Source organism: Sturnus vulgaris, chromosome 1 (assembly GCF_052056855.1).
Source record: "Sturnus vulgaris isolate bStuVul1 chromosome 1, bStuVul1.hap1, whole genome shotgun sequence".
Classification (NCBI taxonomy): Eukaryota; Metazoa; Chordata; class Aves; order Passeriformes; family Sturnidae; genus Sturnus; species Sturnus vulgaris.
This window is the reverse complement of record NC_142243.1, coordinates 148,767,250-148,786,040: the sequence shown is the minus strand read 5'-3', so window position 1 is coordinate 148,786,040 and position 18,791 is coordinate 148,767,250. Positions and strand designations below refer to the sequence as shown.

At 43.4% G+C, this 18,791-nt stretch overlaps 1 protein-coding gene across 2 annotated transcripts in view; it reads right to left on the bottom strand.

Moving 5' to 3' along the window:
• CCN4 (cellular communication network factor 4) overlaps positions 1 to 18,311 on the bottom strand; it is a 33,828-nt gene extending 15,517 nt beyond the window's left edge. The window contains exon 1 of one of the 2 annotated variants that reach the window (XM_014882142.2): positions 18,012 to 18,311. Coding sequence is in view for 1 of the 2 variants with exons in the window: in XM_014882141.2 (XP_014737627.2) it covers positions 18,012 to 18,059 (48 nt within the window). In the remaining variant the exon portion in view is untranslated. The remainder of the gene's footprint in view (positions 1 to 18,011) is intronic. The other variant, XM_014882141.2, reaches the window with a different exon arrangement.
• Positions 18,312 to 18,791: the final 480 nt, after the last annotated feature.

Below are 18,791 nucleotides of genomic sequence, written 5' to 3'. Positions count from 1 at the left end.
CAGGCATCTGGAAATACCTGAAAACAGGACTGTGGCAGTGCTAGGACATCTGGGAAGTACATGAGTGTTGTCACCCAGAGTGCAGAGGAAAAAGAGACTCACACACAAGACAAACCACAACACCTCCCTGTGAGCTAAAGTCATATGACATGGTTAAGGCAGGGTGAGAGACAAACCATAAACATGAGGTAACTGGAGTGCCCAGGTTGTCACAAAGAGGAAAAGGGAAACTCAGCACCTTCTACCTTTTCCCACATCACCCTCTGGGGCATCTGATCATACTGACAGCAGGACAGAAAACAGCACCACGGACTATGCTGCTTCCAAGAGTTGCATTTTCTGCCTTCACTGTTATATAAGTCACAGAATCATAGAAGATAAGGGGCTAATGTGGATGTCTCAAACACCAGCAGTGGAGCCAACCAAGGGTGTTGGTAATAACACACTGTAAGGGAGAACAGGATGTGACTGGAGAAGGGATCATAGGCAGGTAGAAGCAGTAAATTTCTGGGATAAATGTCCTTGTTCTGGCTGCTGGAGATGAACACAATGAAGTACAGCACACGGGCAGGGATGAGGCTGAGGAACAGGCATGGAGTGTAGGGGGAAACAAGAGCACTGAATACCCCCAAAGCCTCCAACACATTTACAGAAAAGTCAAGAAGAACAGACTATCTGTGCATGCTACATAATTTCCATAGAAAATTAGGAACTTATCTCCAGGGCAGGGAAGATTTATCAGTAAAATAACACCCCATGAAGCCCTGGTGTGTGTGCTCCCCAGGAACCTGGACACACTGTCAGATGGATCACTAGGACTGGTGATGTCTCTCTTCCCTCCTCTCTTCCTTTTTATCTTTCTCCCCTCCTTTAATCCAATCCATCTCCCTCTCTTTTCTCTATCACCCTATCCCTTTACCCAAATCCCCCTGCTGTGTGCTTGCACTAGGAGAACAGAGACTAACTTATACCAATTTTCATGCAAAGTGAATAATTTACCAATAAAATTGTCAACTTTCATGGACCCTTTGACTTTTCTTCATTGTTTTCCAACATGAGCACCTAAGAATCTTGGGTGCTCCCCTTTCTTTGAAGGGTGGGACATCATGTAAGTCCCTTCTGCTTCTTTCGGAATCCCAGACAGTATTCCCATGACATTTCTCTATACTATACTGTGAAATGATTCATTCAGACACACATCTAAATAATCTTTAGTTCAGGGATCTGAAAGAAAGTATAAAACGATACAGAGCACAGATCAGATGCTGCTTTAAATCACATCCTTGAGGAACTGAAGTAGAGAATTCCCTGGGGAGACATTATCTTCCTAATCTGTTTTCTTCCTAAAGCTGGTATAAAGCTTTTATCCTTATCACAGGGTACCAATGTCAAACAACTGCCTCTTAAAATCCCCCCGACAGATTTAATTATGTATTTTGTCACTGTGCTTTAGAAAGTGCAGAAAAGGTTCTCCAGAGGAAAGCTGAAGTCCTTTGCAGCAGTGACACCTGATGCCTGAAAAGAGGAGCAAGCAGCAGAATGCTAACACCAGCCTTCTGAGCATTTTTTCTTCTGACTTGAAAAGCAAAAAATCTATAAAACAACAACATACACACATGCAAAAATAGACTTAAGACTTTTAAATAAATCCAGTAAATTCGGTATAAATGTAGCTGCAAGCTCTGCACAAGATCAAATGTACAGAAGACCATGGTTGGAAGGGAGTCTGCACCCATGCACAGCAGGTAGGCAGCAAGCCAGACTCAGGGTGGTCCATAAGCTACAGAAATGATGAATTGCTGTAAGCTCATTTTAGAAGTTAAACTGAGATCAGCACAGACAACCTTGCCAATTTTATGGTGAGATCATTTAGCAGGAGCAGAGTGATTAGCCAGAGGCCTGCTTTTCCCAAGCTTTACTGAGCTTATCTGCCTAAATCCCTGGAACAAGCCCAGCCTATCTGAAGAAATTTACAAGCTCAACATGTGAAGCAGGGACATTATATGCCAAAACATGAACACAATGACCTTCCCAATGATGATATCAAAGAGCATTAGGCCTAAAGCTATGAGAATGGAAAGGAACACTAAAGAAATCTGTAATTTGTTAACTTTTTTAGATGGTAGTTGAGACACTGAAGTAAATTGGAGTACAGGTTTTGTAAGCAGTAAGGAGGAAACTGTAAATTTCAGATATTCAATGTACTCATCACCAGGTGTATCAGGTCCAGGACAGCCCTGTACTCAGTTTTTTATGATGTGTTACAAGTGACAAGCCTGCACAGGTAGTTTGTAGTCTACCAAAATAGACAATATTGGAAAGAAGCATCCTCTTTCTTTGAAATGTAGGAAAATAGATCTTACCCAGCTGCTCAGCTCGGTCTCAGTGCTGGTCAGGTGTGAAATGCTGTACAGTACCAGAATTAAGAAATCTGCAAAAGGACATCAGAAGCCCATAGACTGAATGCCATATAGAATGAAACATCTCTTGGCATCAGAGACAGATGAGTTCTTCGTAGCAGACTTTAACTAATCTGGGAATCATGCTAGAAATCAACATCAGCACTGCATTTCCAAGAAAATTTTATGTGTAAAACATGAATTCTTTTTATATATATTATTAGTTTTCTTAATGCTGTCATAAATTTCTTGTAAGCTACAAGCCCAACCACAAGCAGACTAACCAGCAGCTTTTCTTTAAGAAAGGAAAAGATAATCTGCTTTCAAGATAAACCCATCAGGAGGGAAAAGTTTTGGGGCATACAGTCTTTTGAGGGTCAATTTATCCCATTAAAGGTAGAAAATAAACATTTTTCTTCTCTGTGAATGTAGAAGCTACTAATTTTTTACACATCCAAGAGGATATTTGACTAGAGTTCCCCCAGAAAAGGCAAGAATCCACTAGATCAGGTTGCTCAGAGCCCCCTCCTTTAAGACTTCCAGAGATGGTGCATCCAAAATTTCTCTGGGGAGCTGTGTCAGTTGCCTTACCACTGTCACAGTAAAGGATTTCTTCCTAATATCTAACGTAAATGTCTTCTCTTCTGATTTAAAACTCTTACCCCTTGTCCTGACACTATCTGCCCATGTAAAAAGTCTCTGTCTTTCTTTTTTATAAGCTGCTTTTATAGGTAATGGAAGGCCACAATGATTCCACCTTGAAGCTTTCTCTTTTCCAGGCTGAACAACCCAAAATCTTTCAGCTGGAGAGAGGAGGAGAAGGGAGGAAATCAGTTTTGATTGGGACCTGGAGATGCCCATGCAGTAAGACACAGCTACAAATAAGGCTACAAAAGAGAAGTTCCTTTTCTAGTGTAGACCACAGAGCCACATGGTTATTGCACATGGATGTATCTTGTTCACTTCTCACAGTCCCTGCAAAGGATAAATGACAGGCAGAACAGCATGACTAAAATATCAACACCTAAAAAGAATATTTATGCTAATAAAAGTCAGATAATTTGCAAAGACAAATTAATTTGATCTAGTCCACAAATAAATCCCCCTGGAAGTCAAATGTATGAGAATTTTGGCTCCAAAAAATGTGCTGGAGCAAGTCACCCTCTCTCTGTGCAGGGCTGTAGAAGATTTCAGGTTTGGTTATAAGCAGTAACCACACTTGTGAGACACTCAGTAGATCACTGGGATCTCTGGCACTGGTGAAATTATACATCAAAACCCATCCATTCTCCTCAGCTGCTCTGAGCAAGGAGCTGCATTCACAGCTGCTGGGTGCAAACCCTGGGCCCCTCTCTGCTTTACTGCAGAGGGGATCGTTGCACTGACCTCACAGGAGACTTGACAACTCTGCATAAAGTGCCTGATTTTAATGCAGCCAAAGGTAGAGAACATAAACTCTACTTTGGAAGAGTAGAGTTTTCTATTTGAACTCAGCTTTAACCTCTCTGTGTCTACAGAACAGGAGTGGTAATAATTCTTTTGCTATAAGAAATAAACTAAAGACTGTGAGTTGCCCAGGCTATGGAGGAACATGCAGCTGCCAGGGAGAAGGCAATCAAGGGAGATATCAAGAGTTCCCTATTGAAATCAGTATGGATAGGGAGTGGTAGGAAACCCAGAGCTGCTACAAGGGCTACAACTCCAGGGCTTTGCTGGTGCTGCACCTGGGAAGAACAAATCTCTATCCACTCCCCCATAGAAATATCCTTATTCAGTTTTTAGCATGTGAATTTTTCTGAATATGACTTTCAGATATGTCTGGAAGACTTCAAATATGGTGGAGGACCACAGTTGAGCACCTTCAACAAATCTCCTTTAGAAATAAAAGGTTTCTATATTTTGTTCACATAAGGGAAACAGTGGTCTGGCATATTTCTCGGGCTGGATATGCCTGTAGCTCCAGTAACAGAGAGGTTTCACTCAGGATGGCACAATCAGATGCAACCAGGCCCTCAGCAATGGGTATGACATCACCAATGCCATCAATTAAATAGGGTGTGATACCCCCACTGCCATCTATTAAATCGTGCACAGACCCAGAATAAAAACAGACACGGGTGAAGATTTTGTTCTGGTATGAAGGGCTGAGACCCCTGGAATGTAATTTATCCCAAGCTGAGATCTACTAGTCACTTTCTCATCTCATGCACTAAAAATTCTCTTTACAGAATTCTGGTACATAGTTTTCTGCTGGTGCTCTTGCCAGGGAATTTAATGATTTCAATTACTGTAGATTAAACTTAGAAGATATTATTTTTTCCCCTCCACAAAAACAACATGACAAAGCGGAGATTGTAAAACATAGAATTGTTTTCACCAACAACAGGAGGAAATTTTGTTCCTTTCGAATGGAGTGTTAAGCTACAACAGGATGTGTAATGTATGGGGATATGAAAAAGAAGAAGGAAAAAATAAAGGATGCTCTGGACAGACAAGGTAGGAAATTTCTTTTAAGGAGAGAAACTGGTGATGCTGAAGTAACATAACTGCAAGATCTGAAGGGTTAAACTGTGTGTTTACAGAGCCATCCAGTAGGAAACACAGCTGTATCAACAGGAAGAGGAATCTGGAGTCAGAAGTGCATTTTTATATTTGTCCTTTTCTTTCTCAAACCTACCAAGGAGATTAACAGTGGAGATTTAATACAAAAAAGAAAGCCCTCAAGTGTGCAAACTCTGCATTAACAAAGGACAGAGAGGGGAGAGGGCAGGTTCCAGTGTGCTGGCACAGCACTTATCTGCAGTAGCATCCACTTTCCAGCCCACCATGAAGACATAAAGCCTATTCAAGGCTCAAGGAAGTTTCACACGATGGGAATTTACTGACATGAACATGACTGACAGGCTTTTGGGTTGAGTTGAGCCAGAAGCAGGCAAAGTGCTGTGCCCATCTCTCAGCATACATCCCCACATTGTGTCTGGTCTCCAGGCCACTTTTCTCCTCTCTCCCCCACTCTCTGTGGTTGAATAGCTTTAAGAAGTTATAATTTCAATTTCCTACTTGTCAATTCCTTCAGCCAAACTCCCAGCCTCAGAGGAGTATCCAACTCTCATTGGTTTCAATATAAAACTCAAATACAAAGTAGAGAAAAATAAAGAGATGTTGGAACATTGGTGTGGTCATTTCAGGTTCCTGACCCTACATAGAGCTCCCATTACTTTTCCAAGAAAACAGTTGAATTCAGTATTTCAACTGTAATAGTAAAGGACTTTTCTTCCTGTTCCCCCTCTTCTCCCACACCCCATTTCTGATACAGTTCATCAGAACTCTACAAAAATGGCAGGAAGTGCATTTACATTTTAATTTGTTACATGGCACTTGGAGTGTCCTTCCTACTCAGTTTCTTTTATTAGAAAAAACAAACCATAGACACACAAGCAAGCCAACCTGTTACAAAGAGAATGATGCAAATTGAGAAGGAGCAACATTTTATTTTTCCAAATACAGTCATTTTGCAAGCCAAGAATTCATAATTTCAAGTCTGCTACAAACTGCATGGTGGTTGGGGGAAGTTTAAGCCTGACCTTTAGGACCAGAGTCTCAACCCCGTGTTCACAGACCCACAACCATTACCCTCCCAGGTCAGAAGAGAAAACAGATACTGCCTGCTTGGCTGTGGCCATGGAGAGAGGATGCCTGGGTTTCACATTCACTCTGCTACGTTTTTACCTTATTTTCAATCATTAAGAGGAATTCAGATCCATATCCTGTTTGTTTGGGGGTTTTATTTCAGGTAATTACTCAACTCATGGTAAATGGTGATGTATCTTCTCATGCCATAGATTTTAATAGCATCAAATAATCCACATAGATTGAATAAACAGCAACAACAAAAACAAAACAAAACAAAGACCAAAAAAAAACCTACAAAAAACAAACATTGTCTTACACTTTACTTACACTTTAAGAGCATCAAAGTGTAATAAGAAGATCACAAAATATTATGAGATTTAAAATATACAAAAAATGTACCAGGGGTTTCCACTGGCAGAGGCTGAAAATCCAGGACAACTGCTGGGAAGCAGCAGGTATGTTGACAACATTAAGATCATTCAGAATGTCTGCTATTCAAATACCTCAGAAAGATTTATTCAACGTTCGTGAGAAGGGAATAAAATAATGGTTTTGTTCCAAAACAGTGTTTCCTCAGCACTGAACTGGGGGTCATGAGGAAGTTCCCATCAACAGATATTCTGAGATCGTCTCTGCATCTCAGGTTTGAGGGAAGTATCTTTTTAATAGTTTGGCTACTTGATAGCATTATTTAAAGAAAACATTGAATTCAGATTCAAAATTTTCACCTTGATGTTCTCTCAGATTTGTAAAGTTTCCTAACTTTGTCATGGGCAATTCATCCACATCTGGTCCTTGTTGGTCTGGATTTCCAGAGAGCTCACATTTAAAATTCAACAGACCTGGCACAGGAAAGTTCCTTCTCTTGGCTGCTAGCTCATGGCTAGGAAAATAATTCTTTCCCATTCTGAAAATCAGCAGCACTTGGCCGAGAATATTTGGCATGCAAGGCTTGGGTAAAGCTGGTTAAGCCCTGGTGTCAGCTCACAGAGCCATTGCATTGTGACAGCTCTGAATCAGGTGAGTCTGGAGCCCACGTCAGACTGGGGCTGTGGCTGCCCTCAGGTCACACATTGGGGTTTATCTGCCCTGGCAGCCCCACACTGTGGCCCTGGAGGTAAAGAGTCCCTGGTGCTGACAGGACAACACCACGGGGTTCTCTCAGCCACGTCCTGGCTGCCCAGAGCAGCAGCTGAGCAGAGCATCAGGGATGAGAAGCCAGCAGGGAGACACAGCCAAGGGGAGATTGGAGAGAAGATCACCTGGATAAGTCTCCATGTGAGAAGACGGGAGATGGGCTGATCCAAACAATTTTTCTAAGGGATATTTTTTTCTTTTTAGTGAGAGCTGCTCTGGAGGAGCAGTCAGCAGAGTGATGGGCAGCATCTTGTCCCATGTGCTGAGAAGGAGAAGGAAGTGGGGGTGATGAGTCCCTGAACAGGGAGAACAGGCTGTGCCTGAAGATCTGGCCCAGAAACAGCAAAACCAGCAAATCTGTGCAGTGGGAATGAGGGGGCTTGGAAGAATCCAGACCCAGCTCTTGAGCCAGCCTGGGCTTTGCACTACAGACTTTATTCCAGATATGCTGGAAGCTCAGATCCTCTTTTAATGCACAACAGAAAGTCTCAAAAAGCAGCTGTACCTTCCCTACCACCCCTACCAAAAGCTGACACATTACAAATGTAGAAGAAAGAAAATAGAGAGGCCTTGACTTTTACAAGACTTTGGGGACAAAACCATAACTTTTGAGTAAAATACAATGGAAACTACAAGTAAGGAAAAGAGAACACTTCCTGGCACAAGTTCACTAAGAAAAGAAAAAAAAAGAAAAATAAAAGGAGTGAAATTATAAATATAGAAAAAAGATTAATTGAGCTGGAGAAGTAATCCCGTGGATCCCAGGGTCAGTGGAAACAGAATTGAAATTCAGAGCTTTGGTAAAAAGAGACATCAGAGAATGAACTAAAAAACTGATGCAAGAATTAAATATGAAGGCTGGTATACTTAAAGTTGTCAGCTCTCCAACCTGGAATGCACACATATCACATGCACAAGCAAGAAGAGTATGTCACATTCTGTTTCTAGGAGGGATTACTCATGGTGGAAAGAAGCAACTTTCATGAAGGTGATATTATTGAATGATCCTGTTTTAATCTGGTGCCCCAGAGGTGACTGTCCCAAAGGCAGACATGATATTTGTGGCAGAGCCAGAAATAGCAGTTAAATTTTTTATTCCTACACTGTAACCATATCATGACCTCTCCTCCTACACACAGCTAATAAGCTAAGTCACTGAGTTCTTACTGGATGCAAAAAAGGTGTTTTTCAGTTGTTGTCAGCTCAGCAAAGCCAGTTTCTTAGTGTTTGTCTACCAATCCTCACATGCACCTGATGCCTGCAGAAGGACAGAATGCTTTCACCTCTTCAGCATCTTCAAATCCCACACATCAGTGGTGATCAGCAGTTTCTATGTTTTTATGGATCTGTGCAAAGTGATGAAATGGGTCTTTCACACATGCCTCTTGCTTGCAGGCAGCTCTGATACTGCTGGGGTCCAGGGCTAAACCAAGCAGGTGACAAAATCCCTGTTTGTGATCCAGAGACCTGCTGACACTGTGAATGGCATAACACAGAACAAAACAAAGCAAAACAAAATAGAACTTTGCTCAGGCCAGGGTATTGCTGCCACTTGCCCATCCCAAACAATGCCAGCCTGGAAAGTGTCAGTATCTCAGCCCTTAAAGAGTTAACGCTGCTGCTTCCACCCATAGAGAAGGACAGCAGCGGTGTGGTTTTTCTCTCGGGGGATAAAGATGGAAGGCTAATGATGTGGTTGCTAACATTTTGGTGTCCCGCAGCCCCGACACGCGAGGGCAGTGTTGGTGCACAAATGATGCTCCCCAGCAGCCCTGCACAGAGCTCTGCTTCTGCCGAGCATCCCCCGGGCCAAGGCTGCTCCACGGACACCACCGGTACCAGAAAAATCACATTTGAGAAGCGTATGGGGAGGGGGCGGGAGGTGTTGAGCCAGGATATTTATATCCTGTCAGCTCCCACTGCAGAGACAGCTTTTCTAAGGAAGTTTCCCTTGTATGTTAGAGGGTGAACAATGAAACCACGATCAACCCCTTTATAGTCATATAGACACATGGGAATGAAACAAATTCAGTCATTTAATAATTGCTCTGTAAAATGTAACAGTTATCAAGGATGCAGATGGTTTAAAGGAATCTCAACTCTGCTGCTGTAGTATCCATTTACTCCTCTAATCAAATACTCCAGCCTCCCAGATGACAATCTGGCAAGCATTTTAATATAGCTGAGACAAGGAGAAACAGTGAAAAATATGGCACAAACATCCCCTCAAGTGCAAGCAGACTTTGTATGGTAAGTATGGAAAAACTAACACAGACCAAAGGGAGTGGGGAGGAGAAGTATATGCATAGATGTACTATATATATATTTATATATATACATACATACACACATGTAAACCACACAGAATTAAGCATATCATCTTTAAATAGCAGAAATATCTTATTTGAGCTTGAAACTAGGCATGCAATACATTGTTCCACCACAAACCCAGGAGCTCACCCACACCCAGGCAATTTTGGTGGGCAAGGAATTCACCAGCCTTCCTAAGCAGGATCACACCATCTCCATGCAGAACCCCAGTGCACTGAGCAAAACTAGCACAGGTTCTGATGCTAAATCTGGAAATGTAAGTCAAGCAGCCTCCAGAATTCCTATTCCACTACCTATGACCCCTTTGTCAGGCTCACAGACTGCTGTGCCTCATAGAAATGTTCGAATAAATGTAATTTTAAAAATGTGCCCTTGGGACTCTCCTAGAACAGTGAAAATTAATAGTGAACAGTCTCTATAAATGAACTGCAGTGTTAAATAGCAGGGATGTCATTTTATATTTAACTACTAGGGTCAAATGTGGAAATAAAACTCACAGAAAGGAGCCTAATGAATTTGTCCTCATTCTCTTACATCAATGTTTATCAGCCTACACAGAGATGATGTGGGTATGATCCAGTCCTGTAAGTCCAAGATCCTGCAGAAACTATTGCCAGCAGTACTTATCAATAAATCACCTGCTGAATGGCCAAACTAGTTAATGAAACCTGGATATTTTCCTGATTATTGTTTTCCACCATTTTTCCCCCCTCATTAAAATGTAACCAAAGAGTTTTATAGTGTAATCCACTTGCAGATTCTTAGCACTGGCTGCAGTTTTTGTGGTTTGGTGCTTCCTTGCTAAACAGCTAAAATGACCCAGCTGTTAGTCTAAACCCAGGGAACTGGTAGCCTGGGGGCAGCCAGGAACATGTGCCAGCCATTCAGAGGGGAACTTAATTCTCCCTGTATGGATTTCAGTGTCTTTGCCTCCTTATCAGCCCAGATACTGAGCTCCCTGTGTCACAGCTAATATAAGCTGATGATCATAAATGTGAGCTACAGCCTTCTAGGTCATTACATACACCCAGGAATATACTGATGGACTTGAAAAAAACATAAAGGAGGATTTGCAAGTCAAAAAACCTGAGATACAGAGTGACCTCATGTACCCACAGCTATGAGAATGCAAAGGACACATCAGGCATGGCAGTGATAATGACACAGGGGTGTAGAGCACAGCCAGGAGATGCTATAGGATAGTCATGGCACTTCCTGTGAAGTTTCCAGTCTCTCTGCAGAGCCCTGGTATATCATTGCCCAGCCAGTGCAAGAAGGCTGGTCCCTACATGGATAGAACAAGTTCACCAGAGTCATTGCTTTGGGTGATGAGTGCTGTCCCCAAAAGGCACCAAATTCTGTTTCAGCAAAACCATGCTCCATTTTTTTCTCCATATTCTTCTTTTCACAGGCCAAGGATATGTGTGTGGGGAAGAGGAAACTTCAGTAAGAGAAAAAAATAAAACAAAAAACCTTACCCATCCTGCCATCACTTGTAACTCAAAAATCTTCAGTAAGAAAACAACAAAAAGAAAAGCCTGAGTGTGGAAAACTGGTGGAGCATGGAAAGAATCAAAACTTTTAAGCCACTCAGAAATTAAAGTGTGAATTAAAATTAAAATTAAAGCCTTTACAAATTCTGGAAAAGGGAAAGTTCAACAGTTCATGCAGCTATAAATTATTGCTACCTTCTAATGAAAATAAAAAAAGAAATGTTTAATAATGATAATCTGTGAGTCATTCAGAGCAATTTTGGTCAAAGCTGTGAAGCCTGTGTGGGCTGCACTGTTCCTGGTGGCATATAGCTAATTTTCTGTCAAGTATTGTACAGAATTACAAAGTTGGTTACCACTCCTGACTTTACTGTGGCCTTTTCCTTATATGCAGATACTGCAAGGATGCAAGGGGTAATTGTTATAAACTGAAGGAGGGTCAATTTAGATTAGACATAAGGAAGATTTTTGGAAGGGTGGTTGAACACTGGCACTGGTTGCCCAGCAAGGTGGTGGATGCTCCTTCCCTGAAAAGTCAGGTTGGAGAGCTCTGAGCAATTTGTCTGAGTTGAAGATGCCCCTGCTCATTGCGGCAGGGTTGGACAGTATTTAAAAAATACTTTAAAAATTACTTTAAAAGTCCCATCCAATCCAAACCATTCTATAATTCTATGACTACACATAATATTTACATATTTCTGAATCTAATATAAATACTAACTGAGTCAAGCTACACAGTTGCATGTTAGAGATGTAATAATGAAACCAATCCATCATATCGACCTGGAAGCCTTTCACTGGAGATTATTTCAATATGTTTGGAAGGGAAAGGGCAAGTTTACTTTGAGTAGGAGGAGTTTGTTTCAGCTCTAAGCAAAAGGTATAAAAACAGCCAAACACTACAGTTCTTGTGAGTTCTGCACATCTGAGAGTCGGTGAAATGCTGGTCCAAGAGATCTTGCTGTGCCTTCCCATCACCAAGCATGATATTTTTTTTTCCTAGGAAATCTTGTGAGTTTGCAAGGCAAGCTCATAGAATAAGGCCCTTTTGCAGTGTTGGAATTGCTCCATGACAGCAAAGACTTGACTGTGCAGGTGTCCAGCAACATCAGGATCCAGGTGACTCATAACCCTCTGGATGAGTCCACAATTATTTCTGCAAATACCTCTCAGGTTTCCTTTTGGGCTCATTGCACACCATCCTGGATTTCATGAAACTTGGCCTTCCAGCTTGCTCATCTCTCGTTTGCTTTATAGGTTAAGTGGAATGACAGACCCAGACTAATAAAACAGAAGAACAACGTGGGAGATTTGAGAAAGAGAAGAGGAACAGAGATGACCACACAGTCCTGGAATGCATTACCAACCCAAGTATTAGAAATTCATTATTTGAGTTGTGCCACAAAGCTCAGCTTAAGTGCTATCTTCTTCCACAGCTGTTTCAGCCTAAAGGCTCTCCTTTCCTTCCCCAACCACAAGAATATTTACTTGTGGGACAGAGCCAGTGGTTGGCACTCACAGAGGTAAAAAAGCATTTTCTCCCTTTTATTTTCCCACACCTAGCCCAGATGCAAGGATTACAAAGCCCAGCAGCATTCTATGAGAAGGTACAAGGGATTGAAAGGACTCCAGAAGCTTCATCCAGGATGCCAGAGCACACATAAGGTTTCAGTATGGATGCAGTAAATAACAGAGCACCAGCAGAGGTACATCCCAAAGCTGGGAGACCACCAGGCTGTAGGAGAACCCGTGATCCTCACCCATAGCTAGGAAACTCAGAGCATCACTGGAGAATACCTGCACAGAGCTCCTAAAGCAGCAGACAGTCCCCTGACCCTGTGACACATCTGTAAAAATCAGATCTGTGATCTCCTGCCAACCTGCAGCAACGGGAAGCCAAAGACAAGTCAGGATGCAGCAAACCCTGTGTGGCACAACACATGGAGAGGGAATGATGGGGAAACTGGGTGCTGGAAGACCTGTCCAACTTGGTGGACATCAGAACACAGAAAGGAAGCAAATGGGTAGAATTTCTTTGGGCCTATCAACTACCAGTCAGTGTTTGTACTCAACAGAAAAGGAAAAATGTGCTTTTAAGATGAGGACCATAGGAATGAGGATGCTTGAACTATAACATATGAAAGCAAAGGGGCAAGCAGGAGGAACCACTTGATCCAGGATACCTACTCAAACCTCCTACTGACAAATCTGAAAGACTGAGTAAAATCTCACCCTGCTTTCTGGCCCACACCATGAGACACTGTCAGGTTCAATATTCAAATGTATTTTCAGCTGAAGCTGTGGGTGTCCAGCTTTTGCCAGGCCACAGCTGCCAAGGTTCACACACATGATATTATTTCTTGGGTTTATAAACAGCTTCAATTCCTCTCATGCATGAGAAGCAGGGCTGTCCAGACAGGAATTCTCAAGACCCTTCTGGGACACAGAGACATCCAAGACGAGCAGCTCTCAGTAAGCTGAGCCCTGGAAAGATGCTAAAGCAACTCTTAACATCCTAACATGGGAGCCCAGAGCTTCTGAAGAAAGAAGACAAATATCTCGTGGGGGTATAGAGGACTTCTGAATTTTTTTACCATAGCATCTGGGGAAGGCAGGAGAAACTAAACATCCAGGAGTCTTTGTAAGGACAGACACACAGAATCATCATATAAATCTCACACTTTTGCTAAAATCCATAGCTATCACTTTTAACTAATACCTTCTCCTGGAGAAGCCTCACCTGAGGGCAGGACTGCTGCAGTGTGGAATGGGGACAGGAACTGCCCCAGGGGACATAAACAGGCAGTGTCACAACTGTGAGCAGGGTGAGGAAGCTAATCCCTGTCCAGAGCTCTGTTGTGGTTGATGCTGGAAAAGATATTGTTTCACACTACTAAAGCAAATTCAGACACTTACAGGAGAAATTATGAAAGAAAATGCATCAGATCCTGCTTCTCTCAGCAGAAACTGTGTGTGTGTGTGTGTGTGTGTGTGTGTACTTAGGAAGAATCTTCATCAGAAACAGACTTGGGTGTGGGCTCTGATCTGTGTGAAGAACATTCAGTGCTACCTTCAGGATGTTGCCCTAGCAATGATTTCATTCTGCAAGTGGATGTGTGAGGGGGGACTGCCAAAAGAAAGATCAGCTTTGGGAAGGCCCTGTGCACAATGCAACCATAGCCATGGGAGCTGTGTCTGCCAGCTTCAAGCCTCAAGATGTTAATTTTCATAGCTGAATCTTCAGCTGCTATAACCAGAGCAATTTTAATTGTCATCTACAATTTATGGAAGTGTAGGATAAGAACCCTTCTACAGAAAAGTGTATCCAGTCTATCTCTGGTAACCAGATGTTGTCAAGCAAGAGGGAATAGTGGGAACGTTAGAAGGACAAGGCACAGCAACTTGAACCTGTGATGCCTGAGATTATCTGTGCATCATTAACCATGGTGCAAACCAGGTGCCTTCTGTTGAGAAGCCTTTAACAGGTAAACCTCAGCTCACCCACTCTTGAGAGCCATGGGAATTTTGCAGGGAAGAATAAAGGTGTCACTTTTTCTCTTCCATGTGTTTTTGTTTTGCTTTGTTTTGATTTTCTGTTTATGTTTGGTCAGAATATGTTTTTTCCTGGAAGAGCCCAAATAAATTTAATAATTTTTTCCCTGCTACCAAATCCAAATATTTTAAAGACTAAATTCTTGGCTTTATATCTGTAAGATAAATCTCATAAAATAAGGAAAAAGAACACATTGTGGTTCTTAACAAGCAGCCTGAGGCAGCCCTGAGCCTGGGTCATTATCAGTTACTATGGAGTGAAATACGTGTCCACAAAGGAGATGGTGCCAAATAAAACTATCTTTGAGCATCTCTCTCCTCCTCCCCACCCACCAAAACCAAAAGCTTTGTGTTTGTGTACCATGACTGCCATCACATCAGATTAATCAATACCTGCCTACTAGTAGATGTGATGAAGAACTTGATTTTTTGCTGTCTTTCTCTATTTGAGAAGTCTCTAGGTTTGCATTCACCCTATTATTTTTTATTTTAGATTGTCAGATCCACACACGACCCAGTCCTCCACTTGTTTTAGAAACCTCCAATACGGTTCTTCCTACATAAGCTCCTTTACTAATGTTCTACAAAGTGCAGAATAGTTTCTTTAATCATTGCCCTGGTTTAGGACATTTTGTCCTTTCTGAATAAGTGGTCTCACACTTCTGAGTCATAAGGACTAGAGACTGAAGATTCTGGCTCTGACTCCTCAATGTGCAACACTGAAAGGAGCCAAGGCATCCAGTTTTAAAGTAATTGTTGCAAAAATGACTCAGGCACTGAGGAATCTCAGCCTGGTTGAAGGGACTTAGGCTCCCATGGTCTCTGTCTTTTACATCTATGTTTAAAAAAAAAAAAAAAAAAAGTATTTCAAGAAATTTTTCAAAACTTATGCCTAAAATTCCAGCTATGTTCACTATTTTTTTCTTCATAAGCCCATCACCTGTGCAGTTTTTCCCTAATAAAAAACTATTGATAAAACTCTTTAAGAACTTAATAACAGCTTGTAGTTTCAAACAGTACAAGGAGACGCAGAACCTGAGACCTGCCTTCTGAAATGCCTTTAAGGCCTGCCTGACCTTCCCATATTATCTCCTCTGCCTTTCTCCCTGGAACAATATTATATCTAACCCAGAGGGTCACCCCTCTTCTTCTCCAGTGGAACATCTTTTTCTGACCATAGTTTTTCCTATATGTGAAGAGTGACAAGTCTCCAGGGAGACCACAGGTCTTTGCACAGTGACCTGCCTGGTGCTACCACTCCATGGATGTCTCTGCAGAGTTAGAAAGATCTTTATTATTGTTGTGATTATGCCAGCAAAGACAAAGACTATGGATGATGAGGTGGGGCAGTGTCAGAGCTTTATCAGGACTCATCTGTTATGACTCTCATGACTTAACTAAAATATCTCATGAGCAGGGTGGCCATGTTATTATTCACAATATCCCCAAATAATTGCAATATTCCTTGCTTCTTCATACAGCACCCTTAATCAGACGAAACTAAGCCTTCTCTGCTCCCAAGAGTTCTTTAAATACTACAAAGGTTATTACAGATGCTCTTCCCACCCCCTCTCACTGATTCATGCTGTACACTTTTTTCATCCCTGTTTCCCCACTCCCTTGTATATGACAAACAGAAACCTGCTTTTCGTCAGCCTACCAATCCCTCATCACATCCCAGTTCAGGCAGGGAGAGGGTCCAGAGAAAGCCAGTTCATTACTGGGGAGAAATTATCCCCACTCAGTGGTTTCTAAGAACAGCTTTCCAAATTCCAACCCCATGGGTGTGTTCAGGAGGTGACAATGCCCCGAATGCTCCAAGGAGCTTCACCTGCTCTCTTCAGTGGAGAGCCTGAGCTGGAACTGTTGAGATCCAGGAGACTTTTTAGGCTATTTTTTACACTGTTTTGAACTCCTTTTAGATACTCTTTAGACCAAACATGCTGCAAGCAATATCTAGAATGCACTCACCTGCCTATCCCCTCAGCAAGTGCTTGCATGCACTCACACATTCACACAGATTTTCATGCCACAACAGGTTTTATACAAAAATCTTTGCTACCAAGGGAACCCAGGACAGCCACTGCACAATTTACAAGGCTCACACAGATTTCCTCTAGTGACAGTGTTTGGGGGGTGGGGGGCACCTCCTCTGTTTGATTTTTTTTCCTTGCTGAACAAAAATCATCTGTGGTGAGAACCAACTTCCCGCAGGAGCACAAGAGGTGCCGTTTGTTTGCTGGCAGTTCTGTGGTGTGTTTTATTTTACAGAAGAGGCCCTGTTATCAGCATCCACGCGGGGCTTATCTCTGTGCCATCTGGGGTCACACAGGTGTGCCTGGTGTGCGCACCACGCGTGCTGCTTTCCTGGTTTAAAGTGTATCTCACAAAACCCGAGCCAGCCCCTGATGCCAGCAGCCCTGCCACGCGAAATCCCCTGTGCAGAGCAGCTGATGTCACCCCGCTCCGAGCACAGGGATGCTCAGACACAGCTTGCCCGTGTCTGGCTCCGGGAACACCCCACCTCAAGCTGGGTAGCCCAAATAGCATCCCACTCACTCCCAGGGTCCGCAGGGCTCGCTGAGCCCCCAGAGCAGCGGTCCCCAAGGCTTTGGGATGGGGGGAAAGGGGATCGCTCATCCTCCCACGACAGGCGCTGCTCCTCCTGTCGGACCCTCGCCGCTTCCCACGGCTGCTCTCAATCCCGTCCTCTCTCCCGGGAATTCCACCCAAGCTGCGGGCACGCACCGGGACAAGCAAACCAAAACTCCGGCACCTTTGGGGAATAAGCGGCTTCCCCGGACCGGCTTTTCCAAAGGGGAGGGGGAGGAAAGCGGCTGCTGCTGCGTGGAGCAGCAGCTCCAGGACATCGGGAGGGAGATCAAACCCTCAAGCCTCGGGAGCGGCTCCACCTGCGGGAGCGCCCGGCGGCACCTCCGGGACCCGGCCCCGGTCCCGGTTCCGTCACGGCTTCGCCCCGCCCGGTACCGGCACCGCCGCGCCTCGGGAGCGCTTCCCCCTCCACACCGGGACCCTGAGAGCCCAGCAGTGGGGAATCTCCTCATCCTTCTTTTGCTCCATGGCAGAAATAGTAACAATACAAAGGAAACAAACAAACAAACAAAAAACAAACAAAAAAAAAACACCTACAGTTTTCTGTGCTGATCCACCTGGATGCTGAGAAGAGCTCAACTCTGAGACACTTCTGCATCCTTTCCTTTCCTTTCCTTTCCTTTCCTTTCCTTTCCTTTCCTTTCCTTTCCTTTCCTTTCCTTTCCTTTCCTTTCCTTTCCTTTCCTTTCCTTTCCTTTCCTTTCCTTTCCTTTCCTTTCCTTTCCTTTCTCCCATCTCCCTAAATCTTTCCAGTGCCCACCTTTCCCACACGCAGCGCACTCGGCTCTCCCAGCCCACCCTGCATTAAACCCCAGTGTTTGCAGACAGGTCTCCCGGCAGTTTCCAAACTCACCTGCAAAATGCTGCTTGCTGCTAGAATCCAGGGCAAAAGCCACCTCATCCCTGGAAGCCGGGATTAAATACATTTGATTGAACCCAGATTTAGAGCCGTTTTGAACAAAAACACCACTTTGGGGAATGCAGAGCAATCCTGAACTGGCAACCTAGCCTAGGCACTCTGCCTTTTTCTCTTGGCTCTTTGGGGATTTTATTAAAGACAGATCTGACGTCACAGTGAAGGACAAGCCCTGCATTTTTCCTCTGGAGAAACTTTTCCTGCCTTCACTTCTTCATTTTTGTGTGTGGTGTTGTCCCACCTCCTGCATTTCAGTGCATCGCCGTGAGCCAAAGGGCTCTTAAAGGGAAAGCTGCAGCGCCGGGGTCCAGCCCGCTGCGATTTTAGCACAGCCCCGAACGGCTCGGAGCTCATCCCTCACGGTGCTGAAGGGCTCAGACTCCTGCAGTGTAGCTAGTACATCGAGAAACTGATCTGCATTTACTGCTTACAATCAGTGGCATGACACGTATACACATTATTATTCACAGATGTTTGATTTAGTTGATTTTTAGAAAGAGTGACTTCATTTGAAGAGCAAAAGGACATTTGTCCTACACACCCTGTGGGAAGCAGTCTGACAACTCCTTTGAGACTCCCCTCTTTACAGAGCAGCCCTAGATCACACAATCCCCTGCCATGCCACACATCCCTTCCCTGATTTCAGAGTTCAGGAGTGTGCATCAGCCCTGGGCCAAATTACACTTCTATCCTGTGTCAGCAGTGGGCATGACAAAT